Source organism: Alosa pseudoharengus, unplaced genomic scaffold (assembly GCF_046254945.1).
Source record: "Alosa pseudoharengus isolate Yale_2024_CS ecotype anadromous, Long Island Sound unplaced genomic scaffold, YU_APseudo_1.1 YU_APseudo_1.1_scf_2, whole genome shotgun sequence".
NCBI classification, from domain to species: Eukaryota; Metazoa; Chordata; class Actinopteri; order Clupeiformes; family Clupeidae; genus Alosa; species Alosa pseudoharengus.
In genome coordinates this window covers 3,189,556-3,206,236 of record NW_027468663.1, presented here as the reverse complement: position 1 = coordinate 3,206,236, position 16,681 = coordinate 3,189,556, and the positions used below count along the sequence as shown (strand labels likewise).

General features: G+C 38.0%; 1 protein-coding gene across 2 annotated transcripts in view; it reads right to left on the bottom strand.

Annotated features, from left to right (window-relative positions):
- Positions 1-2,851: 2,851 nt before the first annotated feature.
- The window catches only part of rpap2 (RNA polymerase II associated protein 2), a 33,149-nt gene continuing 19,319 nt past the window's right edge, over positions 2,852-16,681 (bottom strand). For both annotated transcript variants that reach the window (XM_076293389.1, XM_076293388.1), the window contains exons 4-12: positions 13,242-13,340; positions 12,783-12,848; positions 12,593-12,681; positions 12,471-12,506; positions 11,302-12,193; positions 8,147-8,241; positions 5,734-5,814; positions 4,325-4,393; positions 2,852-3,247 (exon numbers count right to left, since the gene is read on the bottom strand). In XM_076293389.1, the coding sequence (XP_076149504.1) occupies positions 3,094-3,247; positions 4,325-4,393; positions 5,734-5,814; positions 8,147-8,241; positions 11,302-12,193; positions 12,471-12,506; positions 12,593-12,681; positions 12,783-12,848; positions 13,242-13,340 (1,581 nt within the window). In that variant the 3' untranslated portion in view covers positions 2,852-3,093. The remainder of the gene's footprint in view (positions 3,248-4,324; positions 4,394-5,733; positions 5,815-8,146; positions 8,242-11,301; positions 12,194-12,470; positions 12,507-12,592; positions 12,682-12,782; positions 12,849-13,241; positions 13,341-16,681) is intronic.

Genomic DNA, 16,681 nt, shown 5'->3' with positions numbered 1-16,681 from the left:
TCATAAAATCAAAACATGGGTTTTTGGACAAAAGAAGCTTTGTGTAATATAGGCAGGCCTTGTTTAAACACATTAAAGTTGGTTTGACACAAATTTGACCCTCGTAGTCAGTGCTAAATCGATTTTTCGAATGTGTCGAATATCCAACGTCCAATATAAAACCAACTTTACCACGGTGATGCCCTGCTTTAAGAGGATAACTTCCGTCCCTTGGTTGTGTAGGCTATATATGATATCAAATATTTATAGCCTACATTATATAGCTTACAGTCAAATATTACCTTTCTGTTACGAATAGGCCTATGAGCGCAAATTAGGATGTAGTGGAGGCTAAACGCGAGTAAACGCAGTTTATCCACCTCTGAAATTTCAGAAATAGAGTTTAGGGCTACCCACCTCTTATTAGAGTTTATCCACCTCTCAAAAAAGTTTATTCACTTTTAACATTCAAAACTGTACGATCAAATACTATCCTATATTCCCAATACTGCAATAACCTCCAACATTATCAAACTGTTCGAATGCCTTTTTGAATGCCTTCCTCTCCTAAACGAGGGCAATTGGACATTTGATGGTCAATATTAGATTGGCGAGAACACTAAATATACTAGATCACCTGTAAGAATGTTTCAATTATTCTATCGTAGGTCTTGGTGTTTTTTTTTTTAGATATTGTGAAATACGTAAGCTATACGTCTTTTCACTTTCTTAAGTGGGCTATAGTTCTCATTAGCAGTTTTATGCCAAACCATGAAACATTAAGCTGCGTCCAAAAACGTCTTTAAAAATCTTCTGATATTGATCATGCATATGGCAAAGAAAGACATGAGATCGTTGGTCTTGGAATTTTGAAAATGCATCGCACTTAGACCTCAGATTACTTGCAGTACCCCGGCATTACCACAAGGAAATGGTCGTACGTCAAGTTTGAACCTGACGTGGAGATAAGCACTTTTCCACGTCAAAGACGGTTTTTATAAATCTGAGCGTTGGCATGGATTTGAGCGTACGCACGGTCTAAGATCAAATCTGTGCGTAAGAACGCTTTATAAATGAGGCCCCTAGTCTCCAATCAGCCAAAGAGGACACATGTAACTCCTCTCCTAGTTACTCTGCACTGGCTCTCTATAGTGGCCAGAATTAAATTAAAATCTCTCACTTTGGCCTATAAGACTGACTGTATCTGCTCCCTGCTATCTTAATTCAATGATCAAGATGTACATCCCCAACCGCCCACTGCTGTCTTCTGATGAGCGTCTGTTGTGTCGACCAGCCATAAACACTAGGTCAAATTCAATTCCTTAGTGGTTCCATGTTGGTGGAATGAATGGTGAAGAGAAGTTTTTTTAGGCAGCGGCGTTACCTGGGCCAAGTTGAAAGCAGTTGTAAATGTACCAGAAGCCAGAGAAGTGTTATTTACATGTGTGATTGCTGGTGTGATGGTAGGGGCAGTCGTGGCCTACTGGTTAGGGCTTCAGGCTTGGAAACAAAGGGTTGCTGGTTCAATCCCCAACCAGTGGAACGGCTGAAGTGTCCTTGAGCAAGGCAGCTCACTGCTCCAGGTTAGTGTGTGCTTCACCTCACTGTGTGCTCTGTGTGTTCACTAATTCACGGAAGGGATAAATGCAAAGACTAAATTCCTTGTACGCAAGTATACTTGGCCTATAAACCTGATTTACATTTACGTGATGGTGGGAGCTATGTCTTGGAGTAGGTTGGTATGAAAAGGGTCTAGTGGGTATGCAGTAGGGTCTACATGTTAGAAGTTTAGACACCTCACTCTCAGTGAGAAGGATGAATGAGGGTAATGATGCACTGAGTGCTTGGGTCAGAAAACTGACTGCTGATGGCTACTACCTTGTCAGTGAAGAAAGAAGTCAATATGTCAGCTGTGAGGTTGAAGAGTTTTTAACTGTTAGTGGTACTGTGAATCTTGTAAAAAGCCTTCTTTGTAACACATACAAAACACCAAATGAACATGTCAAAAGGGTTAAAAACTTGATTTGTGTTGCAGTGGGTCTTTAATTTAGGCCTAATAAGAGTTTGACTTATTTCAAGGCGTCTTATCAAGAAAAAAATTCTTAACACACTGCCAGCCAAATTTGCTTGTTTTCATGAGATGTCTTAAGTCTTAAAAAAAGATATTCAAAGAGTCAAACAGTTAAAGGCATTTCTGTATTATAACATGTTTTTCTAATATTTTAAGAAACTGATTTTTGATTTTCATGAGCTGTAAGCCATAATAATTGACACTAAAACAAAAAAAATGGCTTGACATAGTTCACTCTATATGTAATGAATCTAGAATATATGAATTTACTTTTTTAAATAAATTAGGGGGGAAACAAGAACTTGTCCACAATATTCCATTTTTTTCAGATTCACATGTACAATCAAGCAGCATGATAGCTTAATATTCAGTGGGGAAATTGGCTATTGCATGTCTTTATGACAGTAGGAAAACAGCCTACAAGACACACCCACCTTACAAAGGAGGAACAGCAGAACAAGGCCTAGAAAATAACATAATGGGACTAGGCTAACACGAACATAAAGTGCCCTCTTCTGGCTCGTACGAAAAACTTTGAAGAACCAGATGAACTGAGAGAGCAATGGGGAGTCATGTGACTTCTTTATTTAACATTTCTTTAAAACAGTGTTGAACTCTAAAAAGTGTCTAAGCTAGCGACAGAGCATTTACCCCAGTATGTTCACATTCATCACTGACTGAGTGCGATTTGTCAATAACAACAACAGTGCACTAAAAATATTACAGACCACTATTAACCTCCGAACTATAGTGTGTTTCATGTGACATAGCTACACACTGCAATTAAATCACATTTCCCAATTCCAGTCAAGAAGACACATTTTATTTAAAAAGAAATACAGAATCTGCTCACAAACATGACAAGTAAAAATCAAATGGGTTGATCAGACTTTCAAGGCTATGTGATTAAATCTGTGTTCTGTGTTCTAACTTTTTAATCATTTGAATTCTCTTTCAACATATCGTCTATACGTGTTTCCAAAGTTCTTATTGGGAAATCTGATGGTAAATCCTGGTGAATAGTGGTACTTCTGGTTATGGCATTACTGATGTAATTCATCTTGGGGGTTGAATAATCTAATGAGGCTGTGTAGGTCCTGGTCAGTCAGTTGTACTTCTTTCATGAGAAACAATATGAACTCCTTTGCTGATGGACAGGTCAAACTCTCCCTCAGTAGTGGAGAGACTTCGGTTAAACTAACCCAAGAAACAAACAGATTAATAAAGATTTGTTAGGCACTTGGTCCTTTTGTCAATCCAAAACCAACTGGATGGGATAAAATACAACATAAACATTGTATTCTGAGTTATGTATACATTTTGTTTATCCATTCTAAAGCTGCAAGGGGTTCGATGACTGAAATGACATACAATTCCAAAAAAACCTTTTCACAAAAATGTTGGCTACAAAATTGATTAGTTTGGCAAATGATCAATCGATTGGAATACTCTGAAAATCCAAGGCCCTCTGAAAACTGCAGACAAGGGTCCTCCAGAGAAAGACATCCTAGCCATAGCAATTATAACTTGATAGTAATGAAGCTTGCATATGGAATGATACAAGACTTAAAGGTGCAGTCAGTGACTGTGCATAACGTCATGTTTGCTAACAAAGTTTGGACAAAACTTTTCCAGTTTTCGGAGTTTGGGCTGCCTACAGAGACTTTTTTTTTTTACATTATACTAATGGGATGAGCAGATTGTGAGATGTTCGCTGAATGTGATATTTTTTATGGGCTTCATATCACATACTGCTGATTGCATTAACATATACCGGTATAGGGCAAAACGTATCCACACTTGGATTAGGATGATTCCACCACAGGAACATGGGGGTAGTTTTACGGGGTCTCATTTCAATTATTACAGCTGATATGTTAATTCTGGGTATAAAATTTACTTTTTGGTCTATCTGCCAAATTCTTCCAAGATTTTAGTAATATGAAGTACAATGAAAAGAGACCATCAACTCATTCTAAACAGTCAGCAATAAATATTTTCATAATAGCGGACAGTGTAGGTCAGTGGCTTCTGGAAGAACCAACTGTCAAATTTGGTTGAATTGGGTACAGACAAGGAACTATTCAAGTTGAGAGGTGGATGTTCAGACTTGATCCCAAACAACTTCATGATGAAATTTTGTCCCAGAACATAGAACTCCATAGTGCATATCCTGTACGGAAAGTTAGAATGACAGGTCCTTGTCCCTTTTAGATGCAGTCATACATAAACAAAGAACAATGTGAATTTTTAGTTCAAGAAAATTGCACTTACACATGAAGGAATATTACAGCAATCACTGTCCATTCTGGGCCTCTGTGGATGATGTTTGTATTGGTAAGCCTGAGTAAAGATTGATATATATAAAATAGTTAAACAAATAAGATAATATGAAGATAATAACGGGTCGACGGGTCATGGGCACTATGCTAATTATCTGCATAGCTTGTCAGTAAGCGATGTGCTGATTTGCTCTTCAGAAAGGCCGTCAAATAGTGCCAAAATTATATACTCATAATTAGAGTCTTGTATTTTCAACACCTTTTCACAAGTTCAAAATATAAATCGTTGACTTAATCGACTCTGAGGAAGATGCAGTGCGTCGAAACGTCAGTCGATTGTGCACCATAATAAAACAACTGTAAAAGTTCTCTAAGTGCTCCGGTCATCCCTGGGTTTAGTCTCTTGGAAGTAACCCAGCCAGTTTCTCTGACCCTTGGTCCTGGACTGTGAGCACCAAAAAGGCTTGAGCGCAAGTGACACCCTTCTTACAAGTTCAAAATATAAATGCCATTAAATTAACTCAATTAACCAATGAAGAGTAACTAACAGCAGAGTTACATATGACTTCTCTGGCTGATTTAAGAGCAGATGTATTGCAGCATTCTGAATCATTGTCTCACTATGCAAGCAGGTAGGCCAGCTGACAATGAATTGCAATAGACAGAACTATGGCCTGCACAAATTGTGTGGCATATGGGGTTAGATAAGGTCTGATGTTCCAAATATTGTAAAGGATAAACCAACATGACTGTGTGTGCCATTTTAGCAGGGGTCAGTGAAGATGAGCCAAACTGAATGATAATTTGTGGGGAAATAACTGGATTAGCTGGGAATACCAGAAACTCAAATTTGGAGAGTTTGAGCTGAAGGTGACGGTCTTTCACCTGGACTAAAATTCTGAAATCTAAACAGAAATAGTAACTAATGTAGTGTTGATATACTGTAAGTCGCTTCGGACAAAAACCTTAAAGGCGCTCTAAGCGATGCTGGGTAACGTCACTTCTGTTGGCGTTTAAACAAAACAGAAAGCTAGCTCGCCACTTCCTCCCCCTCCCTCACGTGCAATTGAAACTCTCCAAAGCGCGCATCTCGACGGTGATTTGCTGGAACAGTTTGTTATGTTTTTATGGGCAAGGTTTGCCCAAGTTGTTTTGTGGCTGTTTTTGGAGCCTGGGTTGTCCACAGAGATCACATTTTTTTACAGTGTATTCAGGACACAGGCAGCTAGTGGATGGTGAGGTGATGTTTGCTGTAAGTGACAAAAAATGTTTTAGCCTAAAAACCGTATGACATCGCTTAGAGCACCTTTAAAAACCATAAACATAAGAGATGGGTTTCAGTTCCCTTTATAGTACTTCAGAGGTGCTGCAAGTTGCGTAATGATGGTAGAAATCACTCACCTTAAAGTCCTAACTAGATTGTTTAGGTCACTGAAGATATCCCTCATGGTAAGATGCAAAGGACCCACAATATTCTTCAGGCTTTGTTTCCAAAACAAAATAAACAGATTAGTTGGAGAGATTCGCCAGAATGTACAAATCAATCCCCTTCAAGAACAAAATAAATACAATCTTAATCTTGAACGTTATCTTGAGTATCTCATTTCACCTCCTTTCATGTACCAGATGTTCTGGAATGACAATAAATCATCCTTATCCTAATCTATCCATTTGTTGCCAGTAAACTACATGACTACAATGCCTGTGTCAAAATTAACAGTCTAAATCCTGTACCGCTAGTGGAAACAGCAGGTGTATTCATTCATCAGTTTCTCATACCATATCATCTTAATAAATAAAAATACTGTTAAGTGGATTGAGGAAAGTATTATTATAGCCAAGGGTGTTGAACAATAGCTAACATAATAGCTATGGCAATAACATCATTCTGGGAAATGGAGCAATCAGATATTGAAGGCATAGATTGAAGGCATATATTTATCTATCACTCTAAGTGAGGTGCATGCACATCTACAAAAATTTGAACAGGTGCTGGGTATTCCTGACGAAGACCTCTGGTCGAAACGTTGTAGCTTATTAAACCACTCTGCGAGCTTAAAGAACAGTGTGCGGGTATCTTTTTGTTTTTTCATAGATGTATCTATGCCTGATCCCTTGGTTGGCATATACTTTCAATGCATTAGACACGGCCAACAGGAAGTGAGGTATTTGGGATTTTGTGCACACTAATGAGCCACGGTTCTAAATTTGTTTAGCCTGTTGTCTATTAGTGAAACACAACGCATTTGACCTCTTCTGATGGGGAGAGAAGCATGACTAAGGAGAACAAAGACAATAGATTTAGCTTTTATTTAACATTACTGATATTGAGCTTCAACTTAAACATAAAGCTAACATCAATGAAAAAACGCACTGCTTGTGCGTCTATGGTGACGTGGAGAGAGAGCGTTTAAGCATTGAAAACATCATAGAAAAATTATTTAATAGCATCAACCAAATTCACTATGAACCATTGATAGTATGATATCAATGTTGTTTGAGTAAGGCAAGCAGCGGGCTACAAAACTTATGAAGGCTAATTATAATTATAGGCCCAGACAAAATTGATTTTCCCCATCCAAAACAGAAATCCTGGCACCGTGCCTGGCACTTTCACCTTGCATTTGCTGGAAATATACTTTACTTTTAATTTGCTTATTTCAATAAGTACATTTTGGTGCAGGTCTGAATACGGATGGATCCAGTAATTATTTTTCATCAGAAAGGTCTGCACTCTTGAGTGGCCTTCTAGTTGCCATATTAAAATGAGTGTGATAGGCAGGAGAGAGGGTGGAGTGTAGTGCTCGTGCATGTGTGCTTAATTTGACTTTTATTGGGATGTACAAAGAAAAGCTCCGTGGAATGCTGAGTGCACAGATTCAAAGCCTTTGTAGATGGCTTCAACATATTTTTTTAGAAAATTGAAACCTGTTTTGTCCCTAATCTCAAGAATCACCGACTCAATGATTTTGGAAACATCATCCATTTTCTAAACTTAGAGACAATAGGTGCTATACGTAACAACCACTGTGCTTTGCACATTACTCTTTTATTACACCTTTCATTACACCTTTATTTTTTTACCATCTCATTAATACTGTCTTCACTTCACATTTTGCATATAAAGATGTAATAAATACATCTTTTTTGTTAACTCTTTATCCACATGTGGTCTCCCTATGTTAAATCACCCAGAACGAACCGGATGGTTGTAACACTATACTCTCATTCCAGCATAATAATCAAGGAACACCATGGGAGCAGTAGCACAATGATATCATGCAGCACCTGAAAATAGTCCCCGTAAGCTAACTTCCAGCAACAAGGTTGAGCTGCAGCAGACGAATTGGTTAGTGACTGGATATTACGCCTGAATGAGAGTACATAGTTCCATGTCAAATCAGCCTAGGAAAATAGACAATTCTCTTGGGCAGTGGCGTAATGCATTTTAGGTAGTGTACGATAATGATTTTTAGACAACGCGACCACTCCCTAGGTTGTTCATTGCCACACCTCCTGGCGCACTGTTTAAAAATTAGACGTGCAAAATACGAAAATAAACTTTGCGCCGGGTGGAAAACGAGTTTTCCGCCATGCGCCAGGATTGAAAATAGGGGCCTGTCATTACATAATGGTTAACTATGGAACAGGGCTGCTTAAAATATACCCTAATATCTAAATGCTGATTCTTTTGAGTGCAACTTTTTGCCTGGAAAAAATATAAAAATGTGTGTCTACAATGAGATGTGTAGCCACAGACACAAGTGAAACTGTAATTACGAAAAATGTAATGCAACAATTTATTCTCACCAACCTTCTATTGAGCCTCTCCACTACTATGCGTTTCTGGATAACATGTTGTGAATGGCAGTCCACCAATGGGAGAACAGGGTCCTTCGAGCTTTTGGCCTAGAACATTTAAGTATTGTGGCGGGTCAAAAAAAGAAAAACCAAGAAATTAGAACCAATGTAGTAGATGTTTACATTCAAGGCAATTTTAAGTTTTTAAAGGAGAGTCTCGTCAGACATGACATTTTCCACCTCTTCCGCCGCCAAAAGTTGACATGTGAATACATCGTGCCAATCATGTGTTGTAATCTCTCAGCTAGAGTGAGGTTGGTATCTTGAAGCCTCGCGCATGTGCAGTTCTGCCCGAAATAGATGCCCGATAAGTGCCCAACATGTGTTGCAATATGACCGCTGAGTGGAGGGACTTGCCTAAAAGGACTTGAGTATTTAAGTTTTTCAAATTTAAGTATTTATTTCATTACATTGTGTTTACTCGCGCCTGTATATTTCTCCTAAATTCACCAAATCTTGAATTTCAATAAAGTATCTATCTATCTATCTATCTATCTATTTAAAAGTTAGCATTCTAACCTTGCAAGCACTACCGTGACCGTGATCCAAAACATATCATGTGTAGTACCGTTGGGACGCTCTATTTTTCCTGTATCACGCTATGTGATCCATATGGACATTTCCTTTGTATCATCAACCAATCGCGAAAGTTCAAAGGCGAACCTAGGCTGAGAACGGAATCTTATTGACTGTGTTTCAAGGCTGTTTTCTCAAAGTGAGTTTCCTCTCCCACTCTGAGCACAAAATCTCCACTTCAGAAGCACTTACATACACCAAACTTTCTAGTCTTATGCTTAACTATATTTAGAAGATTTTTACAGAGGGGTTTGGTGATATATTATTCCAAGCCTGATTTATGTCATTTTATGCCTAAAAACATGGCAAAGATGTTTTAAGGCTATTGACAGCATATGATAAATATATATATATATATATATATTTTAAGGGTGTCACGATTTCGATTTTATATCGAAATTACATCTCAATCTCAAACTTCAAACTTAAAAGTAGAATCGACGATGCAGCCACACCCCCAATGTCACGTCCAGCATGTATGCCAAGACGCACAAACGCACACGCTGAACTGCAGCGTCAACACTCCTCTAATTTTAGGTTGCAGCCAGTTAAAATATACACATCAACCTACCGAAATCAAACCCCCCCTTGCTACTTTGAAATCACCGGTGTGGAAGTATTCATTCATTCATTCATGTCAATTAAAACTAACTTAGCCTACTCAACTTAGCAAGTAAAAAGATGATCTAGTTACAGTCCAAAGTTACTTTAAGGCTTAAAATGCACATTGATAAGTAGCTGCTACATATTCCATGAACACTAACCTTGGGTCTCTTTGGAGTGTGCTAAAACGATCAAATTATCATTCTGTGTTTTCATTTCACTATGTTCACGTCTCTGTTTTAGCCTAATGTTAGTTCTGTTTACATTACAACCTCGCGGTTGGAACGGTTTCGAAATAAAAAGCCGTTTCAAAATATAAAATGTGTGTGTGTGTATATGTATATATATTAAATATACATACACACACACACACACACACACATACATACACACATATATATATATAAATAATATATACATTTTTTTATTTATTTTTTATTAGGGGTGTCACGATTCGATTCGATTTTTGATCTTTTTTTAAATATTACTATTAATGCATTCCTTGTTATTTACTCTTTTTGGCCTTTTCCTTTTCCGTTTCGGGGGCTTTTATTTTGAAACGGCTTTTTATTTTGAAACCGTTCCAACCGCGAGGTTGTAATGTAAACAGAACTAACATTAGGCCAGAGCCCGTCTACGGAGAGCCTTGCCACTCCGTATTAAGTCCCATTGTACCAAATTTTGGATGCAGTTCCACCAGAGTTCCACTGGGGGCGATCGCCATGAGTGCAGAATGAATGGGAGTCAATGGAGCTAGACGGCTAAATTTGTCTCTCACCTGATTGTCGTTGACAAATCTCAGATTTGATTGTAGTTTGTATAACTTCAACATGGATTATAGGTCAAAAGTTGAATGAACGAGTACTTATGTCCTTTTGATTTCTTACAGGTTGGGTCGTTGTTGCACATAACACGCTAGCATTGTGCTAATGAATGACGTCATTGACACATTTGAAAGGCTTTTTAGAACAATTAAGTGACTTTAAAAAATATAATACTCAACCAAGTGTATTTTCTTTGCCTCCCCTTTCGAATACAATCCTCAAATTACTTGAGAAATATATATTAAGGGTGTCACGATTTATATTTTTTAAGGGTGTCACGATTTCGAAATATATATATATATATATTTATCATATGCTGTCAATAGCCTTAAAACATCTTTGCCATGTTTTTAGGCATAAAATGACATAAATCAGGCTTGGAATAATATATCACCAAACCTCTCTTCTAAATATAGTTAAGCATAAGACTAGAAAGTTTGGTGTATGTAAGTGCTTCTGAAGTGGAGATTTTGTGCTCAGAGTGGGAGAGGAAACTCACTTTGAGAAAACAGCCTTGAAACACAGTTAATAAGATTCCGTTCTCAGCCTAGGTTCGCCTTTGAACTTTCGCGATTGGTTGCTGATACAAAGGAAATGTCCATATGGATCACATAGCGTGATACAGGAAAAATAGAGCGTCCCAACGGTACTACACATGATATGTTTTGGATCACGGTCACGGTAGTGCTTGCAAGGTTAGAATGCTAACTTTTAAATAGATAGATAGATAGATACTTTATTGAAATTCAAGATTTGGTGAATTTAGGAGAAATATACAGGCGCGAGTAAACACAATGTAATGAAATAAATACTTAAATTTGTAAATTGGACTTTTTTTCGTTGTAGTAGTGTGACAGAATATGCTAAGGTAGCAAACTATCCAAAAATCTCGAAATTGACCAGTGCATGAAAAAACAATGTTTACACCTGCTGTGTCTCGCCTTAAGATCAATTTCCAAAATATTTTATATTCCTCTTTTTAGTCAACTTTAGCATGGGTTGAAAAACGTATGAGCCTAACTGTATACCAAAACATCATATCCTTTTTTGGCTGTTCTACAATAGAAAAATGTAACAATTTGTTTAGTCCAAAAATATGACTGACCTCACAGGTAACATCTTGGTTGTCAGTGCCTTTGTGTGAATCTTTCGGGAGACAACATTCTGTGGTTAATTCTTTGAATTCGACATCCACTGCAGGAGTTGCTCTGCAAAGAGTAATGTAGTCTGGGGTTGTAGGTCTCTCTGTCCCCCTAGTAGAACACAAGCTCCCTTCTGAAGTCTCCTGTATGTCATCTTCATCTAAGTCCTCTTCCTCTTCATGTTTCCATGTGTAACGGTCCCCCATGGTGTAATCGGACCCATACAAAAACGTCATGGTTTCGTCTGTCTTCCATTCCAAAAGGGTGTGCTTTAGGCGCTCCATCAAATTGAGCTTTACCAATGTGGTTTCAGGTTTGCTTACTCCTCGCAATTCAGTCACACCTGCTTCGGTCATACGGATTTGGCTTACAGCTGGGCCAGTCTCATCTGTTATTTGTATAAGACTTGAAGTTTTGTTAAGAAATGGTGTGGCAAATTGTTTGTGATCAGTTCTTACTGAAGACTGACTCAAAAACCTCTCCTCAACCTCACAGTCTGCATTTGGGCATTCCCCTGCAATCTCTTGACAACAGTTTGCAAAAGATAGCATCTGCACAGAAAAATCCTGCATGGCTGCTGTTTCAGATTCATTTGGATGGTGACTGATACAAGAAAGCGTTTTTTCTTTTTCAGCTTGAGCTCCTTGAATGTCTCCTGAGTCTTGGGGAAGCTCTCCCCAATGTACCCTTAGGTGACACTTTGATAAGGCTTTGGAAATGAAACTCTCCTGATTCCCATCATCACTGCTGTTGATATAGATTGCAGACTGGTGGGATTCTGGGAGAACAGGACTCTCAATATCAGCTTCTTTCACCGGCCTGTCCACCAGCATTACTTCAAGCCCTGAGCTACCTCTTAATAGGAGTAAAGAAAACAAAGTTTCTTATCACCTCATCCTATGAAATTTAACATTGCTCCAAGAGCCAAAAAAAAAGCACCAGTGTTACCCTATATGCATTCAGCAGCGGCGCACCGCCACAAAATCTTTACATGAGGAATGTTGGAAAAGGGGATGCGCTGCTGCTGAATGCATAGTAGGGGAATCACTGCATCTATCTTCATTTCAATTCATGCCACATAATTCTATTAAATGCAATTATATTCCATAGCCCTTCCTTTATTTATACATACCCGTCTTGTTTCTTCATTAGTTTCACATCAGGAGGTCTACAGGCATAAAACAGAACTTGAAAACAAATTCTCTGCAAAATGTGTCAAGTATTTAAATGACAACCCTGTGTCTCATATAGTACCTCTCATCTTCCCTAAGCCATAGGGGTGTCTTCAATATTTGAACTTCAAACCATTTTGAGGCTTTATAACAGAAGTTGCTGCAAAAGCACTGGAATGAAATTGAAATGACATCTTAATGAAATGGACAATATATTCACAGAAAAGCTACTTTTTGGTGGTGCTCAAAGCAACCCAGTACTTAACAAATACCTTTCGCTCAGTGATGTCGTAAATTTTATTTGTCTTGGTGGAAATTTTATATTTTTGGTTGGGTACCTATTGAAAGACAGAAAAAAATTGTATATTAGGATGGAAAGAAATAATGTCACATATTTATTTCCAATAGAGGAACTGAAAGTTAAACAAAGAAACTGGAATAACCACCCACTTTCAGAGTGTTTTCTAGCCACATATGATATCCCAGTGACCATATTTTGTTGTGAACAAATTTGTGACATGTTTTTATCCAGTTAAGTAAGGAACATTGGATGACACAGCATTTGGGTAGCAGAAGTAAATGCACATTCTATGTGGTTGCAGCTGCAGCTTCAATGCAAATGGAGTGACCGATATACCCTGAGATGCCTAATTTTTGGCAAAATATCTGTGTCTAATGACAATGACACAGCACTTTACAAAAAGGCATTTGATGACAGTGCAGTTACTCACACTATCAAGTTTGTTCAGACAAATGGGGTAACCACAGAGCTTGGCAATGGTTCTTTCCTCCACGATATCCTTGTAATTATCAGCAGTGATCAAGTGAGCCTGTAAAATGGATATAACATTTATGGTTTTACATAAATTATGTATTAAGTATTATGTGTGTTGTGCACAAGCTTGGATTTTCATAATTTTAGGGGCAAGGGCCTTCATGTGGGCATATTTGGCAGGGGGCACAAAGGCCACACGTCAGGGCACTAAGGCCAAACTTAACTATACAGTATTCTACATAAAAATAATCAAAGTTGTATTTAGCCTATTCACAGCAGTAGACCTGCATCACTATGAAACATGACAAAAACATGAAACATAACATATTACATAGAATATGATCAGAATCATCTGATTTTAATATTACAGATATCTAGGCCATATTTAACATTTATTTTCTATTTGGCCTGTTATGAAATCATGTATTGAACAATTTAAGCACAGCTCAGCTTTAAGAAACTCAAATAGCCTATATGCATGCTTAACATTTTGTGATCATTGGCTATTTTGACAAACTCTTAGTCAGCTGTATATCCTCTGATTTTAATATTTACAGATATCTAGGCTTTATTTGTAACATTTGTTTTGTATTTGGCCTGTTATGAAATAGTGTACTGAAAAATTTAAACACATTGTGACTGAAATTTAAAGCCCAAAGTTGGAGACATGCATGTAGAAATTTGCTGCAAATTCAAAACTGAATTACTCTGGAATGGCTAACTGTACAGGGGAATGTTTTACACCTTTGAGTTTGGTAAGGTCTGCTGTTTATCCTGATATATGGTTTGCTATGTGTTGAGGGAAGAGTTCGTAAAGTATTCCACCGAGATGAATGGGTAGGAAGATGGGCAAAGAACTGTATGTAAAATAATATGATTAAACTAGACTGCATTTCCGGCGGGAACTGCGAAAGTGTGCTTGCCCTGGTCCGGTCACCAACGTGAGCAGACAGTGGCATACGCTATGCTGAACCTGGCTTGATCCAGGCATTGTAACAGTGCCTTTCAGTGTTGGAGCAGTGGCAATATCTCAAAAGCTCTAGGAGAGGTCTATTCAACTATTGGCTTGTGGGTTGAATGCGGTTCGTTGGATTTTACCTTTGGCCTGCCTTCGAATTTAGCATCTATGACTGAGATCAAATCAATAAAATAAAATGACAGCAGTGATTGGCTGCAAAAATAAATAATGTCACGCGTCTTGCGCCTCTCAAACTGGGCTATCAGGTAACCTACAGAGGAATTGAAATTATGAAATATGACCAAGGCATTAAAAAGCTGCTTGTTTGTCAGGATACTTTTTCACTGATTTATTTAAAAAAATATGAGCTATGAGTGTGAATGTTATATATTCCATCCGACAAATTATGTTTTACTGGTTTATTTGACAAATAATCTATATGGATTTGCTCTATAAAGACCTTATGTCTGTTTGGGATTGTTTTGTGAGCCTGGGGTTGTTTTGAGAGCCTATTGATGTATCTCAGAATAAAGGAATACTTCATATTACTCTAAACCACCGTCTGTAAATCAACTGTATACTACTGTCTACATTGCACTATATTTCTTGACCTGTCTCTGTATGTTTCATCACCTTTCTATACTTTGCCTCACATTGCAACACAGCTCAGATCTTTGGTTGCTATGAAGGCCAGTCGTTCTAAATGGATGGTTGCTATGGCCAAAGGCCAGTTATGTCTGCCGTTGTCAAGCAGGCATATCCTAACTTTATCTTATTTTAAACATCTCTATTTTACTTAGCTGCTAGCCTACTTCCATACAGTGGGTCCCATTAAGAAGTGGCCACTTCATTCGTGCTTACCGTGATTCACACAGCAGCATTATTAAATTTATCTGTCACCATATGCCTATGCCAACGTTTGCAAAGAGGATAATCTTTTAATTTGATTCACAATGAAACGTTACATTTAATGTACATGTAAACAATGAGTAGGCTAGTTTTGGTTGTTGTTGGTGGTGTTACTGCATCCCTTAGTTATGCCTACAATGCAAAATTGTTCCCTCGTGATTGTTAGACGCATTTCAAAACATCGCGACGTGAAATGCCACCACAAAACATTGTTTGTGAATCGGTCTTATTAGGAGTCCTCGCTTAAGCGGTCACAGACTCAGGCGCTACTTTTAGGGCTAAAATGCTTCCTGAATTACTCTTAGTAAAAAATATAGGAGTCCTAAAGTTACGAGTGACGAAGTTACGAGTACAAGCATCTCATATCAAATGACCATGAGATTACGCTAAACAACATAAATCCCAATTAGCAACATACATCTCCTCCCTATAGCTAGCAGCTAGCCACACAAGAAATTAATGATACTTAATTGCTTAGCATGCTTCTCCGCTTAGCATTCTAATAACAGAAGGGACACATTTATGTTGACCACTACAACAACATGACTCATGTCTGTAACTCTATAAAACACTTACTTTCATAAAGGACACACACCATCCAGCACAGTTCTACATGGAAACCGATATTTTGGGCACTTGTTTGGCCACGAACTCGTCACTCTGAAACTGGACTACTGTAGGCTGCACCCACCAGGGTTGCTAGGGGCAACATCAAATAAACTAAATTAGGGTCTTTCAGTATTAAATGTGTACGTGTGATTACGAATGGATGTGTGTGGTTTGCAATTAGAATAAACAAGAAAAAACATTTCCAATAATTTCCCATCATAAATTACATAATATTTGCACCTTCCTTACTTGTGAATCTCACACCATATTTCAAGTAGGCTACACTAGTGAAATGTAATTCAACGCTGCCACCTAGCGTTCAGATAGGTAGGCTACTTAAGATTAACGTGGCATTTCCTTATTCTTTTGTCAACACCATGCTTTTAGGAAAACAATCTTTTTATCATTGTTCCCTCTTCAATGAGCGATTACCAGCTAGTTTTTGTAACAGAGATAGCTGATTATTGTCCCTAGGTTTACAGAAACACCTATTCATATTAATACGTAGCCTATGGAGTGCTGCCGACCACTGTTCATTACATGGCCCAGAATGCCTTGCATGTCTTTACAACAAAACAACACAGTAAAACCTAAATGCCCGTAAACATATGCATTTGCATACTTGTAACATTTTTAATAATACTCTTCCATCATGATATTTAACAATAATGAAAAATGTAATTTGAATACCGTCAATGTGAAAACAACTCTATTATGCAAGCTATATATAGCTACTGTTCTCCTTGCTATTTCAGTTCGTAAGTCCATACTATCCCATGGCAGAGCAAGGATTTCATGATTGAGACATTGTGGATACCCAGAGGCATTGAGCATACTTGGAAGGCGTTGTGATGGAAGGTGAATGGTGTACAGGTGAATGGTGAAAGTTACCAAATACCTGTGGGTGGTTTGCCAAATGA